The sequence below is a fragment of the Hyla sarda genome, chromosome 6 (genome assembly GCF_029499605.1).
Source record: "Hyla sarda isolate aHylSar1 chromosome 6, aHylSar1.hap1, whole genome shotgun sequence".
NCBI classification, from domain to species: Eukaryota; Metazoa; Chordata; class Amphibia; order Anura; family Hylidae; genus Hyla; species Hyla sarda.
In genome coordinates, this window is record NC_079194.1 from 224,473,792 (window position 1) to 224,493,931 (window position 20,140).

At 40.5% G+C, this 20,140-nt stretch overlaps 1 protein-coding gene across 1 annotated transcript in view; it reads left to right on the forward strand.

The window, feature by feature from the left end:
- The window catches only part of CSTF3 (cleavage stimulation factor subunit 3), a 102,954-nt gene that overhangs the window by 68,206 nt on the left and 14,608 nt on the right, over positions 1-20,140 (forward strand). Inside the window, exons 4-14 of the mRNA XM_056526605.1 lie at positions 7,991-8,023; positions 9,599-9,696; positions 12,021-12,087; positions 12,170-12,204; positions 16,172-16,298; positions 16,385-16,462; positions 16,896-17,058; positions 17,282-17,391; positions 18,525-18,641; positions 19,503-19,577; positions 19,935-20,078. Of these exons, the coding sequence (XP_056382580.1) occupies positions 7,991-8,023; positions 9,599-9,696; positions 12,021-12,087; positions 12,170-12,204; positions 16,172-16,298; positions 16,385-16,462; positions 16,896-17,058; positions 17,282-17,391; positions 18,525-18,641; positions 19,503-19,577; positions 19,935-20,078 (1,047 nt within the window). The remainder of the gene's footprint in view (positions 1-7,990; positions 8,024-9,598; positions 9,697-12,020; positions 12,088-12,169; positions 12,205-16,171; positions 16,299-16,384; positions 16,463-16,895; positions 17,059-17,281; positions 17,392-18,524; positions 18,642-19,502; positions 19,578-19,934; positions 20,079-20,140) is intronic.

Sequence of the window (20,140 nt, forward strand, 5' to 3'; positions counted from 1 at the left end):
GTCGGACTGTGACTCACAAAGTGTGAGTCCTGCAATGTGTGTGGAATCTGGCTGGAAGTGGCACAGACACATGGGTCCTTGGGGGGGGGGGGGGGGGGGGCGGGGGTTTAAAAGGAGGAAACACATGTCTGGTAAAGGAGGTGGGGGGTGGATGGGGGTTGGATGTCATGGAAAAATAAGACATGCAGTGAAAATAAGACCTAGCGCATCTTTGGGAGCAAAAATGTATCTAACATACTGTCTTATTTTTGGCGAAACAGGGGTGGCAGTCATTTCTAACTGCCCTATAAGTAAGCTCAGCTCCTGTGCTTGCTTTAAAGTCCCCTAGCGTGGCCATGACGTTATGTGTCCCCTAGGTGTTAAAGGCTGTTCTTTGTTTTGGATAAAGTAACCCCTTTGTGACTTGAAATGAAGGAGGTTGTCCAGAGATGAAAATGTTTTTAGAAAGGACCCTGGGTGCCACTGTGGCCACTGATTCTTGGGGGGCAGGCCACAGAAAGCAAAAACAAAAGCCAAGAGGATTGCAGATGGGTAGCCAGCAGAACTGCAGCAACAAATAAGGCTTCCCACACACAGTAGCTATTGGCTAAATGCTTATTTTAGAAAACAGCTGTCTCTGTTTTAAAACTGACACAAATTTTGGTTTTCTGAAAATGTTATGCTTCATTGTTTTTATATCTTTTTAGTCAGATGTTACTATGGTAAACTGAAGTACAATTATAAGAATATCATATGTTTTTGACAAGCATATTAGGTTAATGCAAAGACTCAATATTTGTAGTGTTGACCCTTCTATTTTCAAGGCTTCTGCTGTTCACCCTGACATGCTACATATCAACTCCTGAGTTAAATTTCAACTGACAACCCATTCTTGCCTATTAGGTGCCTGGAGTTTCAGATTTGTTTTTGTTTGTATACCTTCTTTTTGACAATTGACTATAGGAGGCCACCATTGGCCCAAAATCTTGATGTTTGGTTCACTAAGTCACTTAGTTATCCCTTTTGCCTTGTGGCATGGTTTTCCATCATGTTGGAGAAAGCATTGTTCACAACTAGACACATTGCAAAAGTCTTAAGGGTTTGATTGCGGGGGGCCCGCCACTGGGACGCCGACCCCCCCCCCCCCCCCCCCCCCCGCGATCTCCCTGCAGCACCCGCATTCTATCGTCTCCAGTTTCAGAAACCACCGGGACTGGGGACGTGACGTCACACCACGCCTCCTCCATTCATGTCTATGGGAGGGGGGGTGATGGCAGTCACGCCCCTCCCATAGACATGAATGGAGGGGGCGTGGCGTGACATCACGTCCCCAGTCCCGGTGGTTTCTGAAACTGGAAACTCAGCTCGCGCATAGAATTCGGGTGCTGCAGGGATATCGCGGGGGGTCCCAGTAGCGGGCCCCCCACGATCAGACATCTTATCACCTATCCTTTGGATAGGGGATAAAATGTTTTTGCCTAGAATACCCCTTTTAATGTGTTTATCAGTAAACATTTGAAAGTGCTTATAATTGTACTTCAGTATATCATACAAACACCTAAAAATCTACAAACAGTATAGCAGCAAGCTTTGTCAAAATCAAAATTTATCTCCTCAATACTTTTGAGCATGACTGTACACAAGGCTTGTTAGGGTATGTTCACACTACAAAATTTCTGCCCACAGAATGGTGCTGTGTGAACCTTTTGCTTTGGTGTGAATGGGTCTTTTGAGGACTCGTTCACACTGCGGAATTTCAGCGCGCAAAGAATTCATGTTCATTCTTTCAGTGGAATTATGGCCACACTGCATCCACCAGATGGAATCTCTGCTCGCAGAAATTCTGTAGTGTGAATTTACCCTTAGACTTTACATGTATTTTCAATGGTAAGGGCAAAAAGCCACTGCCAGGCACCTCTGGTGCTGGCTTATCTCCTTATTAGCAAAGGATTGAGAATGTTAAAATCTGATATACAGTGGCGCAAAAAAGTATTTAGTCAGCCCCCAATTGTGCAAGTTCTCCCACTTAAAAAGATGAGAGATGCCTGTAATTTTCATCATGGGTATTCCTCAACTATGAGAGACATAATGAGAAAAAGAAATCCATAAAATCACATTGTCTGATTCTTAAAGAATTGACTTGCAAATTATGGTGGAAAGTATTTGGTCACCTACAAACAAGCAAGATTTCTGGCTTTCACAGACCTGTACCTTCTTCAAGAGCCTCCTCTGTCCTCCACTCATTACCTGTATTAATGGCACCTGTTTGAACTTATCAGTATAAAAGACACCTGTCCACAACCTCAAACAGTCACACTCAAAACTCCACTATGGCCAAGACCAAACAGCTGTCGAAGGACACCAGAAACAAAATTGTAGACCTGCACCAGGCTGGGAAGACTGAAGAAATCAACTGTGGGAGCAATTATTAGAAAATGGAAGACATGCAAGTCCATTGATTATCTCCCTCCATCTGGGGCTCCATGCAAGACCTCGCACCGTCGTGCCAAAATGATCACAAGAACCGTAAGCAAAAATCCCAGAACTACACAAGGGGACAGTCTGTGTTGCCCAGCAACAGCCCCAAAACATCACTGTTCTAGAGGAGAATTGCATGGAGGAATGGGCCAAAATACCAGCAACAGTGTGTGAAAACCTTGTGAAGACTTACATAAATGTTTGATCTCTGTCATTGCCAACAAAGGGTATATAATAAAGTATTGAGATGAACTTTTGTTATTGACCAAATACTTATTTTCCACCTTAATTTGCAAATAAGTTCTTTAAAAATCAGACAATATGATTTTATTGGTTTTTTTTTCTTCTCATGTCTCTCATAGTTGAGGTATACCTATGAGGAAAATTACAGTACACTCATCTTTTTTAGTGGGAGAACTTGCACAATTGGTGGCTGACTAAATACTTGTTAGCCCCACTGTACTTGCCGTTCCTGTAACAATGCAACTCCTGCCCAGGAAGGAAAGGATGGTCCCTATACATATTGGATAAGCGTCTAATCCATCTTAAATTAGTGGACGTGAGGTAATACTTTATATTCTCTGTGCTGGCGTGAAAACTTTTATGCCACGGATTAATACGCTATATTCTATTTGGCATGAACACTTTGGTATGTGTAATTAGGGCTGGGCGGTATGACCAAATGTGTGTATCACAGTATTTTTCAAACTTTTGGTGGTTCCACGGTATATAACGGTATTTCCTAGCGCCCCCCCCCCCCCCCTCCCCATATTAATTATTGGCCCACATCCCCATCGGGGTAAATACTCACATATCACCCGCATGAGCTGCCCTCCTTGTCCTGTTTGTTGTGACCGCCAGCGCTGGCACTATATACTGTGCGGTATCCCTATGCCTGGGCTGCAGAAGGTAAACAAAATAAACTTTAACGCACCTACGTCGGCCTTACGCTGGGGATGGGAACGTCCGTCAGCTTATCACCGGCCACAGCGATGTTCCACCTCGGCCGGTGTTAGGCTGAGCCAATTGTCCTGTAAGAAGCCGGCTTCTTACATGACAATGGGCTCAGCCTATCACCGGCCGAGGCGGAACATCGCTGCGGCCGGTGATAGGCTGACGGACGTTCCCGTCCCCAGGAAACAAGTAAGGCCGTACCGGACCAACAGGAGGTGAGTTAAAGCTTATTTTTTGCAGCCCGGGCATAGGGATACCGCACAGTATAGACTATAGAGTGTCAGCGCCGGTGGCCGCAACAAACAGGACGAGGAGGGCAGCGCATGCAGGTGACCTGGGAGTAGTACCCTGATGGGGACAGCTGGGATAATAATTAATTGGGGGGGGACAGAACAGCGTTCGCAGGTCACATAGGATTAGTTCCCCGTTGTGGGGACAGTGCAGCGCTGGGCTGATCCATTCATTCCTGAAGGGGAGGGGCCAAACCGGTATGGGTTAAAATTAATATCGTGCAGCACAAAAAAATTTCGGCATTCGGTATGAACCGGTATACCGCCCAGCCCTATGTGTAATACAAGACAGATCTTCCAGGGCAAAAGATGCTCTTTGGATCGGCTCTGCTCAGAGGCAAAACCCATGTTCAGGATCCTCATCTCTTGGTCAAACTCAGAATTTCCTAAAATGTGTTAGGCTTCGTTCACATTGTCGTCGGGCTCCGCTATTCAGAGTTCTGACAGCAATCCAGCCAGAAGGACGGGAGTTTAGCAGAGAGAGAAAAATAGTGCAAGCACTTTTTTTTTTTCTCCACAAAATTACTGAAAAATTACCAGATTACTGACTGACCCAATTCAAGTAAATGGGGTCCATCGGGACCTGATAGTAGCCATTTGCATCTGACCCGTTTTAGGGTCAGATTGGCTCCAAAAAAAATGATGGGTAATGTGAACCTAGCCCCAGAAAATAGGTTTTCTACAAAGCACAATTATAAAGAAGCTTCTGCATATACATTGATGATCTACTCTTTTCGGGTAAACTACTGCCACCTTCACACACCTTTACACCAGCAGAATGAATGGGCAGTTGAGCTGCAGTTCAAACTCAGCAGTCTGCAACAAATCTACTGGGTGTGAATATCCTTACTGGTCTTTAAAAGAGTTAACCAGTTTAGAAATACTTATCCCCATCATAGCTGTGTCGACCACGGCATGAAACAGTAGCTGACACGCTTCCTGCATGCATCTCTATTGGAGAGTCAGAGATACACAAACGCTGTTACTCCAGCTCTCCCATAGAGATACATGGAGGGAGCATGTCAACCAATGCTTTGTGCCATGGTCGCCACAGCTTCATTCAGGGGGCGAGCCGGGGCGTCAGGCAGGAGATCGTGGGTGTTCCATTGGTTGGACCCCCGCAAACAGACACTTATCCTCTATCCTGCGGATGGGGGATAAGTTTTTTTTAAACTGGACTACTTCTTTAATAAAACACATGTAAATTTATAAAATTGTCAGGCAACGCTGCTGCCTCAATATTCATGTTCAAAATAGAACAAAAAATGTACTATAAACTCAGGAAATATCAGAATTAATCTCTGCCTCATCAGGGTTGTCCACCACAGCAATTTAGGTTCGCTGCTGCCATCTTCCTGCTACAGTACTAAGTGTGCTAAATGAATTAGAGTAAACATACCCCAGGCAGATGACATGCAGTTTGTAGCCTTTGTTACTCATCTTTTGTTCCTGAACCCCATATATATTGCTCTGATTTTAGAATTTGAAATGTTTTGGGACATTGCATGGAGGTAGTGTTGATATCAGCTGCTTGGTAACATCTAATCATAAGGGCCATTGACTCAACCTTTCATTAAAGCAGAATTCACATCAGGTTTTTTTTTTTTTTAACAGTAGGCGGCAAACAGTTTGCAGATTTTTTGTGAGCTGGTTTATACTAGCAAATCAGCTTGTATCAGTTTTTAGATTGATTCCAATACAGATCCAATTATCTACCTGAATGGTTCTCAAAATACAGATGATATAGCGTATGTAAAAGGGAAAACCTCTTCCATTTCCATTTGTCTTCATAGACTTCATTGCAAAAAAATTAATTGGATGTTTAATTTATGCTTGTCCATTTCTTTAACAGAGAAAAAGAAATGTATTGCAAAAAAAAAAAAAATGAATGCCAGCTGAACCCCTTTGAAATAAATGGGGATTTCAATATATATATATATATATATATATATATAATCAATTCATTTCTGTTTCTTTGGGGCCCAAACAGAACAAAGAAACAAAAATCTGGTGGAGAAGCCAACGCGGGACAAACTGTAGTCCAACAGGATGCAAAAGCTTTATTTGAACAGGCCCAAAGTTAGCCACTGGTGGGCCAGTTGGTTTCTATTGTTTGATATCAAATATGCAATATCTCTCAAGTACACGTGGCTAAAACAGACCATGCACATATTTATTTATTTCACATCTGATTATTACTTTGGGTATCAGACAAGAATAAACTTACTCATCCTGCGCCATGACACATTGTTCTGACCTTTGCAAAATGTCAGCTAATAAGCTAATTGTTAAAAGGAGCTGTCAGCATGGAATCATTGTCTGCACATTATCCAACATGTGGCTATAGATGATGGCTCCTGCTGTGTTTCTGGGGTAGTAAAAAGCCTTATTATACACATGGCACAATGGCTGTACACTGCTCCATTGGGTGCCATATGGAAGGGATCATTCTTTTTAAGTACACCCCTTTTAGAGTAGAGCATATACATATGAAATGTTACAGAAAAACTTCCATGTGAAATCCTTGGCAATATGGCGATATTGTAGGGGCACCTATTATGGATTTTTACAAAACTTGAATAAAGTTGTGTGAATAGGCTGGAACTGCCCTTTTTATACAGGCAACCCATGTGGGTGCAATGAAACCCATGACAAGATGACTGCCAATCCAGATTACCACAAGCCATTTACAAGGTGTAAACTGTAACATTTGTAGGTAGATAGGAGAGACCATTGTTCGTGCCATGCTTCTCCCACAGTAGGCAGTGGGGGAGAATATCCAGTTCTGGGTCGTCTTGGCAAGGGGGTGATGCCATGAACCAGTACATGTTAGGAGCCTATTTGGACTCCCTGTTCTATTGTGGAAACTTGGTCCATTTAGAAATTGTGGGTCACTGTCAGTATTGGAAAGTAGTTTGAGCTCTTTAGGGTATGGTCACACATGCCATATTTTGCTGAGTATTTGCTGCTGCGTATTTTCCTACCCATTGAAGTCAATGGCAAATTACACAGCTGATTTTGCCATCTATCGACTTCAATGGGTAGGAAATTAATCAACAGCAAAATAAGTCGTGTATTTCCAGGTATGTTCCGTTTTTTTTTTTTTTCTCTTGGACTAGAAAAGCAGATACCGTATTTGCAGTGATCTGCCCTGATCCTTATACATAAGTATATGTTATAATGGCAGCTGTCATGGTTGTGTGTTTTCCTTTCTAGAAACTGATATTTTAAAAAACATATTTTTTTTATTATTTTAGAATGTACTGCTACTCTAAATTAAAAATAATACCTACCACCAAGGTCTCCTGTACACAGTCGGTTAATATAAATGCCCTTATACATTCTTATGGGTCGATGTTTGTATTTTTATGTTTTGCAGCCGTTGTGGTATAAAACTATAGATAATAAAGCTGCTGAAAATCCTTTAAAAAAAAAAAAAAAAGCAGCCCTATATGTCAATCAGTGCTTGGCACAGAGGATAGAACTTCCTTACATTTGTTATATTGTTGAGTGTTCTCTGAAGAAAAGAATCACAGTGCTGTTTACCATGGTGCTTGACACTGCAATCTCACATATATAATATTACTTACCCTGTCAATATGACATTGGCAAGCATTAGAAGTCTTTGCACTCCATGTTTTATTGTGTATGTTACTCTTCTATTCCTGTGGCCCATATCACAATGTAATGTGCTGTACTGTAATAACATAGTATAAACCTTGGCCTTCTGGATCACATAATGACTTAACCTTTTCATCTGGAAGCCATGCAAGGGTTAACAAGTCTGCAAAATGAATGGATATTGGAAAGTGGGCAATTTTAAAAGATATAGAGTGACACAGGGCAGCAAGCAACAGTGCAGTAACACTTGTCAAGCTAGTAAACCATGATTATATTGGGTGTGGGGTATGGCAATGCTAAAAATTGTAAGGATAGTGCATGGGATTAAGGTCATCAATGTTTGGGTGTTAAGCTGCTCTTTTATATTTTAGGACATTCTAGTTAAAGGGATTGTGCAGTGTCTCTACTGCCCCACTAGATAGAGATGCTTCTACATTCTAGGTGTGAACAGTGGCCAAAGCATCTGTCCCTTACCCAACAGATATGCTGGGCATCAGACTGTTGCCGTGGCAGCTGCCCCTCCTAGCATGCAGCTGCGTTTTCTCCATGTCTGCTGCCATATTGGTCAGAAGAGACTTCATCCCATAAGTCATGGTTATTCATTAGATAGAGAATATAAAAAATGTAATGTTTTATTATTCTAATTTTTTTTTTCCATGTATCTGCAGGTTAAAGCTAAAAATTACGACAAAGTAGAGAAGGTGAGTTTGGTTTGCATTTCCAATCAGATTGTATTTACACTTGTTGCCAGTGGTTTTATGGTTATGGCTAATATCTTGAGACTGTGGCCCCTGTCAAGGGGTGGGATGTTACAGGCAGCAAGTGAACAGTCAGGTCTTAAAGGGGGTACTCCCATGGGAAACTTTTTTTTTTTTTTTTTTTTTTTATCAACTGGTGCCAGAAAGTTAAACAGATTTGTAAATCACTTCTATTAAAAAATCTTGTATACTAAAGAGAAATCCAAAAAAGAAATGCATTTCCTCTGATGTCATGACCACCGTGCTCTCTGCTGACCTCTGCTGTCCATTTTAGGAACTGTCCAGAGCAGGAAAAAATCCCCATAGCAAACATAAGCTGCTCTGGACAGTTCCTAAAATGGACAGCAGATGTCAGCAGAGAGCACTGTGGTCATGACATCAGAGGAAATTAATTTCTTTTTTTGATTTCTCTTTAGTATACAGCCCCTTAAAAGTACTGGTAGTATGAAGATTTTTTTAATAGACGTGATTTACAAATCTGTTTAACTTTCTTGCACCAGTTGATTTAAAAAAAAAAGTTTTCTACGGGAGTACCCCTTTAAAGTGTTAAAAGTGGGGAAAAAAAGAATAGGCAAATGTAAGAATCTGAGCGACATTGATAAGGACCAAATTGTGATGGCTATATAACTGTGTTCAAGCATTTCTTGTTGAGTGTTCCCAGTATGCAGTCTTTGAAGGAAGCATGATAACCAATGAACCAGCAACAGGGCTCAATGCTTATTGATGCACACGGGAGCAAAGGCCAGCTTGTCTGGTCCCAAAGGATAGTTACTGAACACCAGTTGCTGAAAAAGTTACATCTTGCTAGGATAAAAAGGTGTCAGATCATACATGGCATCACAGCTTATTGAGTAGACAAGATTGCCCATGCTGACTCTTGTCCAACACAGAAGGTGCCTACAATGGGAACATGAGCATCAAGACTGGACCATGGAACAATGGAAGAAGATGGCCTGATTTTATAAGCACATTGAGGGGAATTTATCAAACCGTTTAGACCCGCTTTTTCGTCTAAATTTGTAGCAGGAAAAGTCACAGGCTGGTCCTGTGCGACTTTTCCTGCGACATTTCATTTAGACTGTTTAATTTTTATGACCACGAAGGGATCTGATTTAGATCACTTTGTGCAGTGGTCATTAATTCATCATGTGCGGCTTTTCAAAATGTTGCAGAAAAGTCGCATGGGTCAGATTTAGAACATATCACATGGCAGTTCAAGCCTGCCCTATATGTCTCAATGTGACAATTGTATTAAGGTTGTGTGACTTTTAATACAGTTGTTGCACAGTCCACCACTACTCTGCAACATTTATTCAGAGCAGTTCAGCAGACATTCTGCTGCACTCTGTTTGTCTCTCTGGCTTTGTCTTTATATCCTCCTTTTTATATCCTCCAGAAAATGACTTGAAACTCATCTTCAAAAACATTAGGTTTCACTTTGGTGTTGGATGGCTTTATGGTATTTTCATGCAAATGTGAAATTGGTTTGCCAATCAGTATGCTTCTTTCTGTCTGCAGTTATTTCAGAGATGTCTGATGAAAGTTTTACATATAGATCTGTGGAAATGTTACGTGTCATATGTACGAGAAACAAAAGGGAAACTTCCAAGTTACAAGTAGGTATCCAAAGAATGTCATGGCCCTCGTATGTTTTGGTATATAGAAACTTCAGTCTACTCTGGCTGTACGACCCTATGGCTTTCAGCATCCTAAAAAGATCATAGGACCCAGGTTCTTTTGGCTTGATGCAAAGTCTGTAATAGGGCCTCCCAAATTTCACATGGCATTTATAGCACTGATGTTACAGAGGGGCCCTTGACTGCTCAGACAACTGGGCCAGTGAGTGACTGCTCTGCACTCTTTCTAGTTATGTCCCAACACAGAAATCCACTTTGGATTCTCACTTAAACGCCTAGTGTCTCTAGATTGATGGAGGAAGAATAAAGGACTCAAGCAGACACTTAGCTTTCATGCTTACAGATTATATTATATAACAATTATGTACATTATACAGTGTCTGGCACTTCAAATACTAAAGTGAATGGAGCTGAGTTTCAATACCAGACAAACGTGCAATCCACATTTGAAGACCCCTGGAGATTATGAACCTACCAACAACCGCTTTCTGAAAGTGTAGTGGATACAGTAAGTAGTACCAAAGCTTTAGGCTATGTTCAGACTTCAGAATGTCCACATAGACAATCCGGAGACTGTGGGCAACAGCACTATATGCCGGCACTAGGACTGCACAGTAAAGCAGAGTCATAGATGGCTATGCATTCCTTGCGGAGTCTGCAGAAAGAATGAACACTGAATTCGGAACTTACGCCCTGGAAACCTCTGGCACGGAAATTCCGCCCTGTGCACAGGGCAGCAGAATCCTGTTGAATTCAGTGGGGCTATGCTGGAGTGGAGTAGTGCAGTATTCCATGCAAAATTCAGTGGTGTGAACATAGCCTTAGTGTTTCTGTAAGATCCCCCAATAGCACACAGCTGTATTACAGTTCCGTCCTACCTCTGTTATACAGAATTACAGAATCGTAATATGGCACTGATACAAGTGTGTAGGATAATATTGCACTTCAATATGCCTTTTGTTTGTATTAACATTTTTTTCCATGTTCTTTTATTTAGTTGCTGTCAGTCACATGGGATAGGCAGATACATATGGGTACATAGGCAGTGATTAAGAGAAAATGGGCTGGGCTGTTTCCATGCTTGGGAACGTCTCCTGGGCACTTGAGCTTCATTTACATATTAACAAAATGGCTTCTGTCTTACCGCAGGACAGAAATCTAGAGAGAAAAAAAAACCTATATCTGTTCTCTACAAAAAAAAAAAATATGCCTGGAATCATGATGAAAAGCCATGTGCTTATTTATGCCCGTTTTTCTGAATCTGTACGTAATTAATATATCTACCCACCAGCATCCTGTGATGTTAAAGGAAAACTGTCCTCAGTGTTACCTGCACTAACCTGTTGGTACAGGTATGTAGTGCGGTGACATTGATGATACCATACTTAACCTGTCCCCGAGCTGTTGTCCCTTTGTCCCACTATCTTGCTCCATATCTTCTGTTCTGGCAGCAGGCTTGGGGCACGGTCTGAGCTTTCTGACGTCACCGCTGCTGCTTTTCTGCTGGTCCCCACTGCAAGCTGGCCTAGGGAAACAGCAGCGTTAACATCAGGAAGCTCTGTCCATGCCCCAAGCCCACTGCCGTAACAGAAGATATGGAGCAAGATAACAGGACCACAGATCAGAACAGGTAAGTATGGTTATTATCAGTGTCACCCGCACTACACACCTGTACCAACAGGATAGTGCGAGGGACACTGATCGGTTTTCCTTTAAAGGTGTCCCATATACCCAAGACTATTGAGACCATTTGTAGATTAACACATTTAAAGATTGTGGTTCCTTCTTCATGTTGCTTCAAAGTGAATTAAAGGGGTATTACAGGAAAAAACTTTTTTTTTTAACATATCAACTGGCTCCAGAAAGTTAAACAGATTTGTAAATTACTTCTATTAAATAATCTTAATCCTTTCAGTACTTATGAGCTTCTGAAGTTAAGGTTGTTCTTTTCTGTCTAAGTGCTCTCTGATGACACGTGTCTCGGGAACCGCCCAGTTTAGAAGAGGTTTGCTATGTGGATTTGCTTCTAAACTGGGCGGTTCCCGAGACGTGTCATCAGAGAGCACTTAGACAGAAAAGAACAACCTTAATGTCAGAAACTCAAAAGTACTGAAAGGATTTAGATTTTTTAATAGAAGTAATTTACAAATCTGTTTAACTTTCTGGAGCCAGTTGATATATAAAAAAAAGTTTTTTCCTGGATAACCCCTTTAATTCAGGACTTTTCAGTTTTTGTGGTGTTAAAACCTTATTGCTAAATTGCAGTAACAAAGAAAAACTAAATTTTTTTTTGTCTTTTTCAGGGAAAAAATGGCTCAGGCTTACGACTTTGCTCTTGATAAAATTGGCATGGAAATAATGTCCTACCAGGTAATTGCTCTTCATAATCCAAAGACACAGTTGTACAAAGATTCATTACAGTCAAACTGACTCTGTTTTGTTTCCTTTGCAGATATGGGTGGATTACATAAACTTTTTGAAGGGCGTGTAAGTCTATTCTCATGTCATTTGTATGTAAAATGTAACCACTAAGACTTTATTAACATCAACCACACCAGCTAGTCCAAAATAGATTTCACACCTAGCTCCAGGCACCTTACAAATCAAGCCACGATGACCTGTGTAGCATTTAAGCCTTAGTTTATGTTAGTAGTTTGATTAACTTTACCCTTAGTGCTTAGTTAAATGTTGTTTACATACATTTAGGGGCACAAACATTTGATGGTGGTACAAAAGATTTTTTTGCTATCATTGTCATTCATGTTCTGATTTAGCTAAACTCCAAAACTAACCTATTAAGGGTCTATTCACATGTACAGTATCCTGCGCAGATTTGATGCACAGAATTTTAACTGCCTATGAGAAGTTTAGCTCAGTCATTTAGTTTACATAGAAATCTGCAGCAGAATATCTTGCGCATCCAATCCTGCGCAGGATACTGTACGTGTGACGCACCCTAAAGGGGTAGTCCCATCTAAGACGATTATGACATATATCAACAGGATGTCATATATATGTCCCTGAGATGTTGGTTCTACAACAAATTGTAGAAGGAGGGCTCCGTGGCCCCCTCCTGCCTGTTTTTTTTTTTTTTTTTTTGCCAAATGTGAGCATGAAGCTAAAAACAGCTGAGCTACCTGTTCTACACAATACAGTATAGGCAATGCCCATTGATTTAACCCCTTAAGGACTCAGCCCATTTTGGCCTTAAGGACTCAGACAATTTAATTTTTACGTTTTCATTTTTTCCTCCTCGCCTTCTAAAAATCATAACTCTTTTATATTTTCATCCACAGACTGAGTGTTTTTTTTTTGCGCGACCAGTTGTCCTTTGTAATGACATCACTCATTATATCATAAAATGTATGGCGCAACCAAAAAACACTATTTTTGTGGGGAAATTAAAACGAAAAACGCAATTTTGCTAATTTTGGAAGGTTTTGTTTTCACGCCGTACAATTTATGGTAAAAATGACATGTGTTCTTTATTCTGAGGGTCAATACGATTAAAATGATACCCATTATTACATACTTTTATATTATTGTTGCGCTTAAAAAAAATCACAAACTTTTTAACCAAATTAGTACGTTTATAATCCCTTTATTTTGATGACCTCTAACTTTTTTATTTTTCCGTATAAGTGGCGGTATGGGGGCTCATTTTTTGCGCCATGATCTGTACTTTTTTTGATACCACATTTGCATATAAAAAACTTTTAATACATTTTTTATAATTTTTTTTTATAAAATATATTAAAAAAGTAGGAATTTTGGACTTTTATTTATTTTTTTCGTTCACGCCGTTCACCGTACGGGATCATTAACATTTTATTTTAATAGTTCGGACATTTACGCATGCGGCAATACCAAATATGTCTATAAAAAAATTTTTACGCTTTTTGGGGGTAAAATAGGAAAAAACGGACGTTTTACTTTTTTATTGGGGGAGGGGATTTTTCACTTTTTTTTTACTTTTACATTTTTTTACATTTTTTTTTACACTTGAATAGTCCCCATAGGGGACTATTCATAGCAATACCATGATTGCTAATACTGATCTGTTCTATGTATAGGACATAGAACAGATCAGTTTTATCGGTCATCTCCTGCTCTGGTCTGCTCGATCTCAGACCAGAGCAGGAGATACCGGGAGCCGCACGGAGGAAGGAGAGGGGACCTCCGTGCGGCGTTATGAATGATCGGATTCCCGCAGCAGCGCTGCGGGCGATCTGATCGTTCATTTAAATCGCGAACTGCTGCAGATGCCGGGATCTGTATTGATCCCGGCACCTGAGGGGTTAATGGCGGACGCCCGCGAGATCGCGGGCGTCGGCCATTGCCGGCGGGTCCCTGGCTGCGATTAGCAGCCGGGATCAGCCGCGCATGACACGGGCATCGCTCCGATGCCCGCAGTTATGCTTAGGACGTAAATGTACGTCCTGGTGCGTTAAGTACCACCTCACCAGGATGTACATTTACGTCTTTAAGGGGTTAAAGGGGCACTCTGGTGGAAAACTATTTTTCTTTATATCAGCTGGCTCCAGAAAGTTTAAACAGATTTGTAAATTACTTCTATTAAAAATTATTAATCCTTCCAGTACTTATCAGCTGCTTTATAATACAGAGAAAGTTGAATTGTTCTTTTCAGTCTGACCACAGTGCTTTCTGCTGACACCTCTGTCCATTTCAGGAATTGTCCAGAGTAGAAGCAAATCCAGATAGCAAACCTCTCTTGCTCTGGACAGTTTCTGACATGGACAGAGGTGTCAGCAGAGAGCACTGTGGTCAGACAGAAAGGAAATCCCAAAAGAAAAGCACTTCCTCTGTAGTATACAGCAGCTGATAACTACTGGAAGAAATAAGATTTTTTAATAGAAGTAATTTACAAATCTGAGCAACAACAGAAGAAAATCCAGCGAAAAAATGTATTACCCTATGCCAAAAAAGATTCTTCTTTATTGTAATAAAAGCCAGCATACAGGAACACACATGGACAATGTGATGCGTTTCAGGTGTCATAGTGCACCCTTAGTCGTACATGTAGGCGAAAGGACAACTGCACGGTGAGCTGGATTTCTTGTCTTCCATATCTAATTTACAAATCTATTTAGCTTTCTGGCAACAGTTGATTTGAATTTTTTTTTCCACCAGAGTTCCCCTTTAAGTGGAAGTTTTATAAACAGTGTAGCAACATTAGCCATGCTTTTTCTGTAAGTCCCAGTGATACATTACCCAATTAGCTATGCTTCTAATGCAGTTTTCATTAAAGTCAATGGGATTTACACAAATTGCATAAATTAGCAGTTTTTTCATATTCCTAACCACCTCTGGCCGTCGCAAGAGGGCCAGGGGTAGCCGAGGAGCCCTTCATTAATATGAATGACATAAGCTGAGAAATCAGAAGCAGTGTGAACAAATCAATCCCATTATAAACATATGAGGGGTGAGTTATCAAAACCTGTCTAGAGGAAAAGTTGCTGAGTTGCCCATAGCAACCAATCAGTTCACTTCTTTCATTTCTTAAAAGGCCTGTGAAAAATGAAAGAAGCGATCTGATTGGTTCCTCTGGGCAGGTTTTTATAAATCTCTCCCATGGTATTTAGGAGTCAGAAAGAGACATGATCAAACAAAGCAAATGTAGCCTGTAAACTCATGTTCTTACTAGCATCACACTTCAATTATAAATTGATGAAGAAAGTATAACTGATCCTCATAGGCAACATATACTTTCCACTAGGATCCACTGACTTAAATGGTAAAACCAATAAGGTGTCAGGTTTCCCTAACTACACATAAACTGAAAACTGACAGAGCAATAGATTGTCTAATTCTAAATGAGGGCATTTGCCTTCACAAACATTCAATTGATAATCATTAGGCCCATTAACAGAAATATTCTATATATTTCTGTAAAACAATAGTAAAAACTGAAAATCTGTGATTATAAAACATCTCCCTGTTAGGCTGGGTTCACACTACGTTTTCTCCCATATGGGAGCGCATACGGCAGGGGGGGAGCTAAAACCTCGCTCTCCCGTATGCCTTTCTATGCGCTCCCGTATGTCATTCATTTCAATGAGCCGGCCGGAGTGAAACGTTCGGTCCGGTCGGCTGATTTTTGTCCCGTATGCGCTTTTCCCCCGGACCTAAAACTGTGGTCAACCACGGTTTGAGGTCCGGTTGTAAAAGTGCATACGGCGCAAAAATGAGCCGACCGGACCGAACGTTTCACTCCAGCCGGCTCATTGAAATGAATGACACACGGGAGCGCAAGGTTTTAGCTCCCCCTGCCGTATGCGCTCCCATATGGGAGAAAACGTAGTGTGAACCCAGCCTAATTCTATTGTAAAATGCAGTAGATGAAATTGTCAGACAGCGTGGGTTCTGTCATATTTAGTATTAACTTGGGCCTGTGTGAATACATGTGATGTCTGTTTGATTTCTTAACAATTAGGGAAGCTGTGGGATCCTACGCAGAAAATCAAAGAATCACAGCCGTCCGTAGGGTTTACCAGAGAGGTTGTGTCAATCCCATGATTAACATTGAGCAGCTCTGGAGAGATTACAACAAGTATGAGGAGGTAATGTTGGCAGCAGAGGTCCTGCATTATCCCAAGTAGCATTTAAGAGATTTTGGCTAAGTAACCCACTGTTGTCTTCTCTACAGGGTATTAATGTTCACCTAGCAAAGAAAATGATAGAAGATCGGAGTAGAGATTACATGAATGCCAGGAGGGTTGCAAAGGTAAGAACTGGTCAACAAGTACATTTTGGCATTTCACTGGTGTTTAGCTTTTCTGTTTCAAGCAATAATAACCTTGGTTTAGGTAAAGGGGTTGTTTAGAATTAGAAACAAGCTGTTTCCCCCCCTCAAACAGCAACACACTTGCCAATAGGTCTGGAGTACAATAGCACACACAACTGGCAAGAGTAGTACTGTTCCTGGACAGAAAAATCCTATTTTTCTGATCCTGGACAATTCCAAGTGTACCTGTACTGTAGCCTGTACACAGCTCTCCTACTGAGGAGAGGTAAGCAATGCCAATCTTAGGAAGATGAATGGGGGCCATTCTCAGCTGGGCATTTCTGCCCCTTCATTTTAGGGATTGGTGGGGGTCTCAGCACCGGGACCACCACTGATCAAAACTGTGACATGTCTTTACTTCCTCTGTTCTAAGGAGTATGAAACTGTGATGAAAGGATTGGATCGTAATGCTCCCTCAGTGCCCCCTCAGAATACCCCGCAGGAAGCTCAACAGGTGGAGATGTGGAAAAAATATATTCAGTGGGAGAAGAGCAATCCACTTCGAACTGAAGACCAGACCCTTATAACAAAAAGAGGTGCAGTATTATGAGCTAGGAAGATAACTTCCCTGCATTATTGTTGAGCAGGCATACATAAGAGTAATTGGAGAAAAAAAATGGCTTACATGACTTGTCACAATTAAGTTTTGGATACTTTTGAGTATTATGGCATAAATATTAGATATTCATTGGGTTTAATAATACTGAATTATGTAATTAATACCTCTACCCTGAAAAAAATCAATGTATTCTCTTTCAGTCATGTTTGCTTATGAACAGTGTCTGCTGGTTCTGGGACATCACCCAGACATCTGGTACGAAGCTGCCCAGTACCTGGAGCAGTCTAGCAAGTTGCTTGCTGAGAAAGGAGTAAGTCCAGTTTATATAAACTGTATAAATACACTGTCATTTCACTCCCCCTAGTGGCAGCCCTGTGCTGAATAAACATTCATATTTTTAAAGAGTACCTGTCATCAAACCATATTTCCTAAACTATATCAGATTGTTTTCCCGAAGTACTCCTAACACCACTCCTGCCCTTAAAAAATAATTTCAGAGTTATAAAAATCTCTGTATCATACCTTTGCACATTGTTTGAGCTCCTGGCAGGAGAAAGCGGTCATTCCCCAGCAGTTGCAACATTACTGAAGCCTGAGAGAGTTGTGCCTCGCCATGTCCTGCGCGCACTTCCTAAGTTTGGACTTCTGCAAGTCCAAGTGGAGACCAAACTAACTGTTTGACTTGCAACAGGGAACAGAACAGAGCCACCTAGTGGCCGCTTTTTCAATCACATTAAAAACATAGTAAAGGTTGAGAATTTTAACAGCAAGTAAATAGCAAAGTGTCTTAAAATAACATAAGAAACAATATATTAAAAGTTTAGTTTGGTGACAGGTACTCTTTAAACAATGTGTTGTGTGTGAATGTGTTGTATTGTAGCAAGAGCTGCTTTTAGATAGCAATTTGGGTTTGGCCAGGACCCTAGTTTGTATTCAGAATTATTTGCAGCAGTAATATTGAAGTATAAGAAATAATGAGCCTCTGTCTAAAATTGATAAATTTGTGTATATACATTTTGCCATGTGTATATACATTTTGCCATTTTTTTAAATTATTATTTCATCTTAGTTTTTTTGTATTTTTTGGAGTTTTATACCGTGGCTGGCGGACTATAGGGGGAGGTTTATCACTCTTTCTCTTGCAGCATGCATCAGATTCATCAGGAGGCTGCATACCCTGTTAATGAATTCGGTGTAGGCTGGAAAATGTTAATGAGTCTCACTCATTGCAACTTTGCAGCCCTGCCTACTTTTTGTAACCATTTGTATGTATAGCCACATTTTTAACACATTATCAGATCAATGACCCCCAATATGTTAATACATTTTCCTTAATGTTTCTTTCATTTTATACTAGTCTGTAATAGTTTTAGTGTAACTGATATTTCTGTTTATAAGGATAATACTATGTATATGTTTACACGTTTCTTCTTGGCATTACAGGATATGAACAATGCAAAGCTATTTAGTGATGAAGCTGCCAATATTTATGAACGTGCTATTAGTACTCTGCTAAAAAAGAATATGCTGCTGTATTTTGCCTATGCTGACTATGAAGAGGTTGGTGTCCAGCACACTGTTTCTATTATGCATTGTGACTGAAATCACTGTCTTAAGGTAGATTTACACTGGGTTCGCATTGTATGCTTAAAGTATACACAGGGAAAGTTCTAGTGTATATGGTCATGACTCCTGATGAAGCTGCTGTAGAGAGCGGCGGAACGCGTGGAGCGAGTTGTTCCCCCCCCCCCCCCCCCCCCCGGCCTGTGGTGATATACTTCCTTTATTCTGCTATGTTTGTCACCTGTCCTGCCTGTGTTTGTATCGGCGCTTGCATATCGCCTTAGAGATCTTTCTATTGCATTAGTACACTTTATTGTCTGTTAGGGCATATCTAGTATAGCTGCACTACATTTTTTATGTATTTATAGTCTATCCATAATTAGCACTTGCACCTTGTATTTCTTTCTTTTTTCACCATTGCTATGGGCTACTATCTGTGACGGAGCAGCAGCCTTGTACAAACAGGCAGGATTTTGGTCGTTTTGGTTATTTTAGTACATCTCTACACCACATTATTATTGGAGTAAGGCTGAGGGGGGGGTGGGATTACATTCCCTAACCCATGTGTCATTTTTGTTTTAAATGGTTTTAATTATAAATGTGTTTTCTTGGGTCTTTGTGATATTTTGTGCATAATAAACATTTATTGTACACGATTATTTTTGTGGATGGTGTGCAATAGTTCATGGCCACTAGCTTTTTTCTCTTTTTTAGACATTCGACTATTATTAGTGGTCTCTTTTTGCACCCAGGCATATCCATTGGCGGTGCCCGTTGCTCCCCTTCTTTGTATAAAAAGTTATTTGTAATGAGTGACACTTTAATAGTGCAAAACTAATATAAATGTTTGCATTGTAGAGTCGCATGAAGTATGAAAAGACGCACAGTATATATAATCGGCTTCTTGCAATAGAAGACATTGACCCTACACTGGTAAGTTCACTGTCCTATATTTCATTATGATCAATGAAGATGATTATCCCTATTTTTTTTCTGGCATGCAGATTATACCAGTCAGTTATGATTCAGTTTATAAATATGTTCATACTCTGTAAATAAAGCCAATTCAGAATAACTGTAAACTCATAGCTTTTATTAATTGTGGAGTTATTCCTAATTTTTCTCTAATAGTTTAAACAAACAGGAAAACTGCAAATATAACAAAACTACAGTAACGTGCTTTATTAGTAGATAAAAAATGCTGTTTCCTAGGTAAAGTCTAATTGTATATACAGTAATTAAGAACAATAATATAGTCCGATTGTGTCCTATTTATTTTAATTTTTTCAGGTTTATATCCAGTACATGAAATTTGCTAGAAGGGCAGAAGGAATTAAAGCAGGAAGAATGATCTTCAAAAAAGCCAGAGAAGATGTTCGCACCCGTCACCATGTATACGTCACAGCGGCCTTAATGGAGTATTATTGTAGCAAGGTAAGACTTAAACATGTCGTGGGTGTCTTCTAGCCACACAACATAAAATCACAAATAGCAAC